Source organism: Ranitomeya variabilis, chromosome 1 (assembly GCF_051348905.1).
Source record: "Ranitomeya variabilis isolate aRanVar5 chromosome 1, aRanVar5.hap1, whole genome shotgun sequence".
NCBI lineage: Eukaryota > Metazoa > Chordata > Amphibia > Anura > Dendrobatidae > Ranitomeya > Ranitomeya variabilis.
In genome coordinates, this window is record NC_135232.1 from 1,073,525,918 (window position 1) to 1,073,537,418 (window position 11,501).

At 39.5% G+C, this 11,501-nt stretch overlaps 1 protein-coding gene across 1 annotated transcript; it reads left to right on the forward strand.

Annotated features, from left to right (window-relative positions):
- The first annotated feature begins 6,790 nt into the window (after nt 1-6,790).
- On the forward strand, nt 6,791-11,145 carry LOC143800142 (uncharacterized). Its single transcript, XM_077281179.1, has 4 exons — nt 6,791-6,964; nt 7,081-7,295; nt 7,697-8,020; nt 11,006-11,145. The coding sequence occupies exons 2-4, from the start codon at nt 7,100-7,102 to the stop codon at nt 11,143-11,145; spliced, it is 660 nt and encodes a 219-aa protein (XP_077137294.1). The 5' UTR covers nt 6,791-6,964; nt 7,081-7,099.
- Nucleotides 11,146-11,501: the final 356 nt, after the last annotated feature.

Consider the following 11,501-nt stretch of genomic DNA (forward strand, 5'->3'; position numbering starts at 1 on the left):
GAAAAAAATGAACTTTTTAGAATTTACCAAATGGCTGCAATGAAACAAAGAGTGAACAGTTTAAAGGGGTCTAAATACTTTCTGTATCCATTGTGTATTTTTTAATGAGGCTTTCGAAAGTGCTTTTTTAAGCCACAAAAATCCATACATGTCCAAAGCCTTCTAAAGCTATGTGCACATGATGTCTTTTAGACATCCGTGTACCTGCTGAATTTTTACATGTAAAACCACTAAAGGGAAATCCGCCCCTGATGTGCTTCACTCTAAACTATGAAGTATGGAGAGTGAATAGCGGGACGTCACCCAAAAAATAAGCATGTCACGTCTCTCATGTCAAATTATGGTTTCCAAACCATGAAGGCTTTAAAAGAAGTTACTTTAGTCAGAACTTAAGTCCGAACATGTGCTCTGTAATGCTGTTTTGACATTGCTTTGCAATTTGTTCATTTTATGGGGTGCTTCCCAAGTAGATTTCATGAGGAATTTGGACGTTGTGTACACATACTCTAAACAGTGAAGGAATTCCCATAAAAAGCTATGACAAATTTACTTGAACAAATATTACAATTAAATTGAAATTCTAAATCTATATATTTTTTTTATTTTACCCTTGAAATGAAAAGTCTGCAGTCACTCTATGCTGAATCATGATAGTTTGCGATGCGCACACTGTCACTATTTCCCTTTATGCTTCATGTGAGTGGGTGTTGGTGACTGTCGGACACCTAGAGGTTGGGAGATTAACCCCTTCCTGACATGCGCCGTACTAGTACTGCTTTGTTCCCGCAAACTGCAGTACTAGTATGGTGGCACGATCGCGCGGTCTCACGGTGAGCGCCGCGGCAATCGCGTGCGGGGGTCAGCTGTATGTGACAGCTGACATCTAACAGCAATGCCCACGATCAGTGCTAGCGCCAATCGTTGGCATTTAACCCCTCAGTAGTGACAGCGGCACAGAGAACAATCGCGCAGGGAGGGGGCTCCCTGCGCTCTCCCACCGGAACAACGCAATGCGATCCCGTTGGAGACCCCGGATCCAAAATGGCCACTGGGGTCTTTCCAGGTCCTTCACAGTGCTATGTGACTTTATACAGTAATGTCCCAACCTGGGACAATGTTATAAAGTAAAAAAAAAAAATAGAATGTATAAAAAAAATCCCCAAGTAAAGAAAAAAATAAACAAATAAATATTTTTGCAATAAATCCATTTATTTATGTAAATAAAAAAAAACAATAAAAGTACACATGTTTGGTATCGCCATGTCCGTAACGACCCGCTCTATAAAACTATCCCACTAGTTAACCCCTTCAGTGAACACCATAAAAAATAAATAAAAAATGAGGCAAAAAACAATGCTTTATCATCATACTGCTGAATAAAAAGTGCAATAAAATGCGATCAAAAAGACGGATATAAATAAACATGGTACAGCTGAAAACGTCATCTTGTCCTGCAAAAAAACCCACCATACAGCACCATCAGCAGAAAAATAAAAAAGTTATAGCTCTGAGAATAAAGTGATGCAAAAACAATAATTTTTTATATAAAATAGTTTTTATTGTGTAAAAGCGCCAAAACATGAAAAATGATATAAATGAGGTATCGCTGTAATCGTACTGATCCGAAGAATACAACTGCCTTATCAATTTTCTGCCTCCCAAAATTTGGAATAAAAAGCGATCAGAAAATGTCATGTATTTGAAAATGGTACAAAGAAAAACGTCAACTCGTCCCGCAAACAACAAGACCTCACATGACTCTGTGGGCCAAAATATGAATAAATTATAGCTCTCAAAATTTGGCGATGCAAAAACTATTTTTTGCAATAAAAAGCGTCTTTTAGTGTGTGACAGCTGCCAAACATAAAACCCGCTATAAAAACCCACTATAAATAGTAAATAAAAAACCCCTTTACCACTCCCTTAGTTGGGAAAAAATAATAAAATTAAAAAAATGTATTTATTTCCATTTTTCAGTTAGGGTTATTGTTGGGGCCAGAGTTGGAGTTAGAGTTTGGATTATGTTTACCGTTGGGGTTAGGGTTGGGATTAGGGTTGGGATTAGGGTTAAGGGTGTGTCAGGGTTAGGGGTGTGGTTAGGGTTATGGCTAGGGTTGGGATTAGGGTTAGGGTTATGGTTAAGGTTGGGATTAGGGTTAGGGGTGTGCTGGGGTTAGGGTTGGAGTTAGAATTGGGGGGTTTCCACTGTTTAGGCACATCAGGGGCTCTCCAAACACGACATGGCGTTCGATCTCAATTCCAGCCAATTCTGCGTTGAAAAAGTAAAACGGTGCTCCTTCCCTTCCGAGCTCTGCTGAGCTCTGCCTTGCACCCAAACAGTGGTTTACCCCCACATATGGGGTATCAGCGTACTCAGGACTAATGGGACAACAACTTTTGCAGTCTAATTTCTCCTGTTACCCTTGTGAAAATAAAAATTTGGGGGCTAAAAATCATTTTTGTGGAAAAAAAATGATTTTTTATTTTCATGGCTCAGCATTATAAACTTTAGTGAAACACTTTAGGTCCAAAGTTCTCACAACACATCTAGATAAGTTGCTTGGGGGTCTATTTTCCAATATGGGGTCACTTTTGGGGGGTTTCTACTGTTTAGGTACATTAGGGGCTCTGCAAATGCAACATGACACCCGCAGACCATTCCATTAAATTCTGCATTCCAAAACCACGCTCTTTCCCTTCCAAGCTCTGCCATGCGCCCATATGGTGGCTCCCCACACATATGGGGTATCCGCATGCTCAGGACAAATTGCTCAACAACTTTTCAGGTCCAATTTTTTCTGTTACCCTTGGAAAAATAAAAAATTGCAGGCTAAAAGATCATTTTGTGGAAAGAAATGATTTTTTGATTTTCACGGCTCTACGTTATAAACTTTAGTGAAGCAATTGAGGATTTAAAGTGCTCACCACACATCTAAATATGTTCCTTTTGGAGTCTACTTTCCAAAATGGTGTCACTTGTGGGGGGTTTCCACTGTTTAGGCACATCAGGGGCTCTCCAAACGCAACATGGTGTCTGATCTCAATTCCAGCCAATTTTGCATTGAAAAGTCAAATGACGCTCCTTCCCTCCCAAGCTCTGCTATGTGCCCAAACAGTGGTTTACCCCCACATATGGGGTATCGACATACTAAGGACAAATTGTTCAACAACTTTTTTGGTCCAATTTCTCCTGTTACCCTTGGTAAAATAAAACAAATCGGATCTGAATAAAATTTTTGTGAAAAAAAGTTAAATGTTCGATTTTTTTTAAACATTCCAAAAACTCCTGTGAAGCACCTCAAGAGTTAATAAACTTCTTGAATGTGGTTTTGAGTACCTTGAAGGGTGCAGTTTTTATAAAGGTGTCAATTTTGGCCATTTTCTGTCATATAGGCCCCTCAAAGTCACTTCAAGTGTGAGGTGGTCCCTTTAAAAATGATTTTGCAGATTTTGTTGTAAAAATGAGAAATCGCTAGTCAACTTTTAACCCTTATAACTTCCTAACAAAAAAAGTATGTTTCCAAAATTGTGCTAATGTAAAGCAGACATGTGGCATATTTTATTTATTAACTATTTTGTGTGATATGACTCTCTAATTTAAGGGCATAAAAACAAAAATTTTGAAAATTGCAAAATTTTTAACATTTTCTCCAAATTTCCATTTTTTTCACAAATAAACACAAGTCATATCGAAGAAATTTTACCACTGTTATAAAGTATAATATGTCTCAAGAAAACAGTCCCAGAATCACCAGGGTTCATTGAACGTTTTAGCGTTATGACCTCATAAAATGACAGTGGTCAGAATTGAAAAAAAATAGCCTGGTCAGGAAGTTAAATGCAGGCTTCGGGGTGAAGGGGTTAAGTTACAGTAATGCTTTAGTACATATAGGACTAAAAGCAGTTAATCAATTGATTGCGATCTGCTGGGAAAGACAGTAGGAAATACGACCTCACTCATAGGTGAATGCAAAATGTGCAAAAATGTATTTACAGTGATCACCACACTAGAAATTTAACAATTGATGGTTCTGAAGATAGCAGAAAGCAAGCAACGTTTCGACCCCATCCTGAGTCTTTTTTCAAGCATTGCTATTATGGTAGTCAACCAGGGGTAAGTACTTGGGAATTCCTTAAATGCTTTTAGATCGTGCGGCTCTTTGCCAGAGGGCTGTGTAGAAGTTCCCTGTAGCGTGGTGTGGGAAAGACGGCTGCTCACCATATCTCTACCCCTGGATTTGGTTCACTTTGTAAGTTGAGAGTTGTTTGCCTCATGCAGGCTGTGTGTATGGAGGTCTGAAGATCTCCTGGATTGAGTGACTTTGCTAAAGGACTAAAAAGCTGGACTCTAAGCCAGTGTCATGCCAATGTGAGAGATCTGGGGGTAGAAGATCACTGCATATTGTGAATTGTAGATCTTCCATTTAGCCTGTGTATTTGGATCCCATATTAAATGAATTTGTTTTCCTTTGGTGCTTAAGAGGTTAATGACCCTTTCTATTCTGGTCAGAAACATGAACCTCCATTTCAGCTTGTTCTGATCTGGTTATATGGAAAATGGTGGGCACCACAAAATATCAAACAATTCATATAGCTTGGTGCAAACAATGTGCTAAGACAATGTGAACACAAGCAAAGAGAAAAGGAGCACAAGAACAGTGCACACACAACATGTTTAATTAATAATGGAGGCTTTATTAAGACAACAAATTGCCAAGGAGAATAGACATCTAAAAACAATTTAAAACAACAGTATGAAAACATAAAAAAAATGGTGAGCAGGCAAAAAAATAATCTCAATCTACAATACAATACATAATTTAATAATGATACCATCAGAGGGATCACAATGAAAAATGGCAAATTATGTAATCAGGTGCAAGAATGAGAGAACTAATAAGGCAGAAATCTGCCCAGCAGTAAGATGTGAGTATCACATGGATAGGAAAGCACTCCCATTCACATCAGTATCACATGATAATGATCAAAAACATGCATAAGCCATATTTACCCAATGGAGTGTGGTAATGCCCGCTCAGCCCAACGCGTATCGCTGCCCGCAGCAGCTTCGTCAAGGGAAGTAGTCATGGTCAGGATCAGGTCAGTATTTATACCTTTAAAATCAAATTAGAATGATCCAAAATCAGTGTATGCTATCGCTAATATAAATTTCCGTCCGTATCACTAACAGCTTACTAGAGCTGTGAAACAGAGAGCACACATATTGCTATATATAAAAACAGTCTTTTTAATCAACATATACATAAATGATTAAAATACAAGATTTTATTAAACCAAACTATCTCAGTAGTAAGGGACCGACAAGCTACTAATCAAAAACAGCGTAAGATATTAACCTACATAATAGAAGATAGGCATTTTTATTACTATTAACTAGTCTTATTATATTTGTCTTACCTTCACACTTGTACACTGCATCACTTTATATATGTAATTGTAGAATTTATATTAACACTAGAACTACTGATGGAGTCATTTTGACTCCTTTCGTTTTTTATTTCTCTTCTGTGACTACATTTTTCAGAATTCCGGCTTGAAACTCGGTGACTTTTCCTCAAATATGATGTGAAAAAAGATTTTGTGAGAATAAATAATTTTGGTAAAAAATTTGCGCGTTTTTTTCAAAATTTACCAAGAACTACTGAAGGGAGTCATTTTGACTCCCTACTATATTTTGAGGTCCTTTTGTCACTAAATGTTGCTATAAAGTTTTGTGCATAATTTTTTCACTCTGTCTTATTTACCCTGATGTTCATATAGATGTAGTTCAATTTACATGTCAACTTTTCACATTTTCCTTGTGTTTTACCTGCTTGTATGAGGCCATGTGCACACGTTCAGTATTTTTCGCGTTTTTTTCGCGTTTTTTCGCTATAAAAACGTGATAAAAATGCGAAAAAAACGCTAACATATGCCTCCCATTATTATCAGTGTATTCCGCATTTTTTGTGCAAATGTAGCCTTTTTTTCCGCGAAAAAATCGCATCGCGGAAAAAAAAGCAACATGTTCATTAAAATGCGGAATTGCAGGGGATTCCGCACACCTAGGGGTCCATTGATCTGCTTACTTCCCGCACGGGGCTGTGCCCACGATGCGGGAAGTAAGCAGATTATGTGCGGTTGGTACCCAGGGTGGAGGAGAGGAGACTCTCCTCCACGCACTGGGCACCATATAATTGGTAAAAAAATAAGAATTAAAATAAAAAATAGTCCTATACTCACCCTCTGATGGCCCCCGAAGTGTTCCCGCCTCTGTGCTGCACGCTGGCTTCGGTTCCTGTAGCTGGTGTGCGGTGAAGGACCTTGCCGAATGACGTCACTGTCCTGTGATTGGCCGAGACCGCTCACGTGACCGTGACGTCATGGAAGGCCCTGCGCGCACACATCAGCTATAGGAACGGACGCCGGTGAGGAGATCTGATGTCTGCGGGTGAGTATAAGCATTTTTTTTATTATTTTTAAACATTCTATCTTTTACTATAGATGCTGCATAAGCTGCATCTATAGTAACAAGTTGGTCACACTTGTCAAACGCTATGTTTGACAAGTGTGACCAACTTGTCAGTCAGTTTTCCAAGCGATGCTACAGATCGCTTGGAAAACTTTAGCATTCTGCAAGCTAATTACGCTTGCAGAATGCTAAAAAAACGCAAAAAAACCGGAAAAAAAACGCAAAAAAAAAAATGCGGATTTCTTGCAGAAAATTTCCGGTTTTCTTCAGGAAATTTCTGCAAGAAATCCGCAACGTGTGCACATACCCTGACTGTGTAATGCTGAACAAAATAGCTTGTTTACTCTAGGCTCTTATCTTATGCTAATGAAGGGTGGTGTTTTTCTAAGGTCCTAGCAGGAGACAGTATTCTGGATAGTAACTTTACTTTCAGTTCAGCTGAAGAGACAAAGAGAACAGACGCAGACATACGAGCTCTGAAGACTCATACAGGTATGAATTGTTATGAAATAGTTTAGCTGTCTGTCAACTGATTCAGCCCACCTCCTTTTGAAGGTGGCAGAACAGTTATTATTTCTTTTAGTTTTCATTTCATTTCTATTTTTCAGCAGGGAACTATATAGAATTATGGAATTTGTGAGGAATATGGAGAGAAGACGTTTGATAAAGCCTCAGGATATTCTGGCTACTTTGCAATCCATACCGGAGGATGAATCGGAATCCGAATTGCAGGAACATGTATTTGATTCTGACAGTGATGAAGATTTCATTCCTCAGAACATATCAAGTGAATCTGAAGACTCAGAAGGAACAAATCCAGAAGGTAAGTAGTTATGTGTATTTATTTGTTCTTCCACACACTGAGTTAGGGCCTGTGCACACTAGCAGAATTCTGGCTGAATAGCCATCTGGATATTCTTGCCGCAATACAGGCCGTACCTGCCCGCTCATGCCTGAAGCTCCGCTCCGAACCCCGGGCTGGAGCCGCTGTCAGGGACAGAGCAGCGCTTGCTTACGCGCGAGCACGGCTCCGTCCCAGACAGCGGCTCCAGCCCGGGGTTCGGAGCGGAGCTTCAGGTATGAAACTCCGCTCTGTACCTGAGCGGGCAGGTACGGGCCGGATTGTGGTGAGAATATCCGGTCGGATATTCCGCCGCTAATCCAGCCAGTGTGCACGGACCCTTACAAAACAAAAATTCTAAATATTCATCAACTTTTTTCCAGATATTCCAAGCACATCAACTGGGGATCGGGCTCATGCAGTTATGTTGCCTCGTGACCATCCTCCTGGTCGTGGACAGAAAAAATCAGCAAAACATCCCAGAAATGAAAGAACAACAGATAACGATGGCGGCGAAGGTAATGCAACAACAAACACCAGAGAAGGCGAATCTGAAGGAATACTAGTTTCAGCGGATGGTATTCAATGGAAACCTGTTGAAATTGGACAACACTTGCCTGGTAGGCGTGACAGCCAAAATATTCTTCGAGAAGCACCTGGCCCTACAGGATACGCCAGAAGAAATATCATTATCGATAGTCCTTTGAGTGCATGGCGTTTATTTTTTGATTCATATATATTGACACATATAAAGAACTGTACGCTTGCAGAAGCATGCAGGAACAATAATTTACAGTTTACTCTATCTGATGAGGAGCTAGATGCATTCATTGCGATATTCTATGCTCGTGGAATATCTGGCACGAACCGTCACTCGATTAGCAGTATTTGGTGTAATGACTGGGGAATACCGTTTTGCAAAGCGACAATGTCTAGGGACCGCTTTGTTGAAATTATGAGGTTTCTCAGATTTGATGAGAAATCTACTTGATCGGAGAGACTGCAAACGGACAAGTTTGCTCTATTTTCTACTGTGTGGGACAGGTTTATTGCAAATTGTATTGCGTGTTACAAACCTGGCCCATACATAACGGTGGATGAGCAACTTTTCCCAAGCAAAACTAGGTGTCCATTCACGCAGTACATGCCTTCCAAACCAGATAAATATGGCCACAAATATTGGCTAGCTGTTGATAAGGAGAGCAAATATCTGGCAAATGGCTTCCCTTATCTAGGCAAAGATGACACACGCCGTGCTGAGGACCGTTTAGCTGACCATGTGGTAATGAAGTTATTGGACCCGTTTTTGAAAAATGGTCGCAATGTTACAACTGATAATTATTTTACTTCAGTAAAATTAGCTAAACAGCTAAAAAGCAAAGGAACAACCATCGTGGGAACACTGAATAAGATAAGGCGAGAAGTGCCTAAAGAAATAAAATCCATGAAAGAGGAATTGTACAACACTAAAGTGTTTAGAAATGAAGACAATTTTACACTTACAGTATATCAAGGAAAGCCCAACAAAAATGTTGTCATTTTGAGTTCCGTCCATCCAGATGTTGTTGCGTCTGATTCCGCTAAAAAAACTCCAGAAACGGTAAAGTTTTACAATCAAACAAAATATGGAGTAGATGTAGTGGATCAGATGGCACGAAAATATACCACACGAACATCCACGAGGAGATGGCCTGTTCATGCATTTGAAAATGCCTTAGACTTTGCGGGTATAAATGCATGTATAATATTCAAGGAGATTACCCACCAAAAAATGTCACGCAAGGCATTTTTGCAAACGCTTGTGAGAGAGTTGAGTGGTCCTTATGTCACAGATAGGGAAAAGGGTTCCACGTCCCAAGTTTCTACATGTTCAGAAGTGATGGTTCAAACAAAATTTTGCCAGATCAAAGAAAAGTGCAAGAAAAATAGATCTGTCGGCAATTGTAAGACTTGTGGTAAGTCTTTGTGTGGGCAATGTACTGCCATAAATCAAAGGCAATGCCTAAAATGCGAAACACCAAATGTTTAGAAGGTGAATTCTGCGCCATATTTTCATTTTTATGCTCCTCCACCTACATTTTCTCTGCTTTTTGTTCTTCAGTTGTTGTTTATATGTGTGCACTTGAATAAAAAAAAATGTTTGAAAAACGTCTATTATAATTATTGTTATTTTCTGTAGAAAAATAAGAAAAGCAGAAAAAAAACAATCAAAAGCATTACTGTTGGATCTCACAATAATAATACATTACAAAAAATATAATTATTAATAAATAACCACAAATGAAACTCTAAAAATAAACGAAAACAAGCAAGGAGTCAAAATGACTCCTTTCAGTAGTTCTAGGCGGGGTCACGAGTCCAGTAGTCCTAGTGTTAATTGAAGTTCACGTATCTAGTATTGCGAAGTGTTACCATACTAGGGTTTTAATTAGGTAGCTGTTTCACTATTCAGCCATCACTTTTTTTAGTATACTTTTTTTAGTATAGTTTTATAAATAGTAGGATACATTGGTTTACAGTAATTATGTGCATATAGGGTATTTTATGATAGTCGCTTTTCCGCTGTCTAGCGTTATTTTTTGTCATCAGTGGAGATCAGGTGGAGCGCGCTGACTCGTATCTACCCGACCGCAGACTCGGAAACCTTCGGTCTTTAGAGTCAGCTGATGGGCTCATGAGCAATAACAGCTCTAGTATGCGGCATCGGCATCTCGCTTGACCGAGGGTGATGAGTCATCAGATAGCGGAGGGGGAGCGTCTCGGCGTGCCGACTCACCGTGGTAACCGCTGATCACATGCTTCTCAGGGCTGATCAGGTATTGGATGCAGGGTGCTATAAGAGACCATACTTCCCTCTTCCCCGACACGCCCCCTGAAGAAGTTGTGGCACGAAACGCGCGTCGGGGTAAGAGGGACCGGGCACTCTTCTTACAGCAATGTAAGTAAAGTAACATCTGATTGTATGATTTAGTCCATGGCACTTTACAAACCTCTATGGTTTAGCCGAGAGAAGTTGGTAATAGGGATATTTATGCGGTGGCAATATAATCAATTGAAATAGTGGCTGGAGCGCCAAGGGTAACACCCTCTATATACATATGCATCTGTTGGTATTGTTGATTATTGGAGGGATGTAGAAACCACTGGTGCTCAGCCTATCTTCTATTATGTAGGTTAATATCTTACGCTGTTTTTGATTAGTAGCTTGTCGGTCCCTTACTACTGAGATAGTTTGGTTTAATAAAATCTTGTATTTTAATCATTTATGTATATGTTGAATAAAAAGACTGCTTTTTTATATATAGCAATATGTGTGCTCTCTGTTTCACTGCTCTAGTAAGCTGTTAGTGTTACGGACGGAGATTTTTCAGTATTTATACCTTGCAAGTGCACTTGCATCACACACAGAGATCACCGTCACCTGTGCGTGGCGTCAGCTGTGTTCCCCGGTCACAGAAAGTCAGGAAAAAAAAAAAGATGGTAGGTTGCGCATGAGCAGATCTATCTAATGCACTGATGACATTCTTGCACGATTTCATAATTTGCCGTTTTTCATTGTGATCCCTCTGGTGGTGGTCTCTTTATTCAATATCATTATTACATTTTGTATTGCATTGTACATAGAGATATGTTTTTTTGCCTGCTCACCATTTTTTGTATGTTTTCATACTGTTGTTTTAAATTGTTTTTAGATGTCTATTCTCCTTGGCAATTTGTTGTGTTAATAAAGCCTCCACTATTGATTAAACATGCTGTGTGTGCACTGTTCTTGTGCTCTTTGTCTCTTTACTTGGGTTCTGATCTGGTTGTTAACTCTTCCTATAAAACCTGACCAGACCCTCTCTGTCCTGCCAGTGAAAGCTCTGCTTCCTTGCTCTGAGGAGACACTGTGCTAAATAGTTCATTGTTGCTATTGGAGATTCATCTTCCTGTGCGGTGTGCTAAAGCTAAGTATTTGGAGTTGGAATTGTGGTGTTCTGTATTTTGCTGCTGTATGTGGGTGTTTATCTCCATGTCTCTTTTCTCATTTAGTTTATTCCTCTGAATCCTTTTCTTCCCCCTTATTTTTGGTTAATGCTTTTGTATGATGGAGGTTTTCTGTTATCCATGTTTTGTCTTTGTGTCTGCCTGGTTTACGTTTTGTTTCTGTTGCATGCGTCATGAGGTGGGGTAGGTGACAGATTAGGG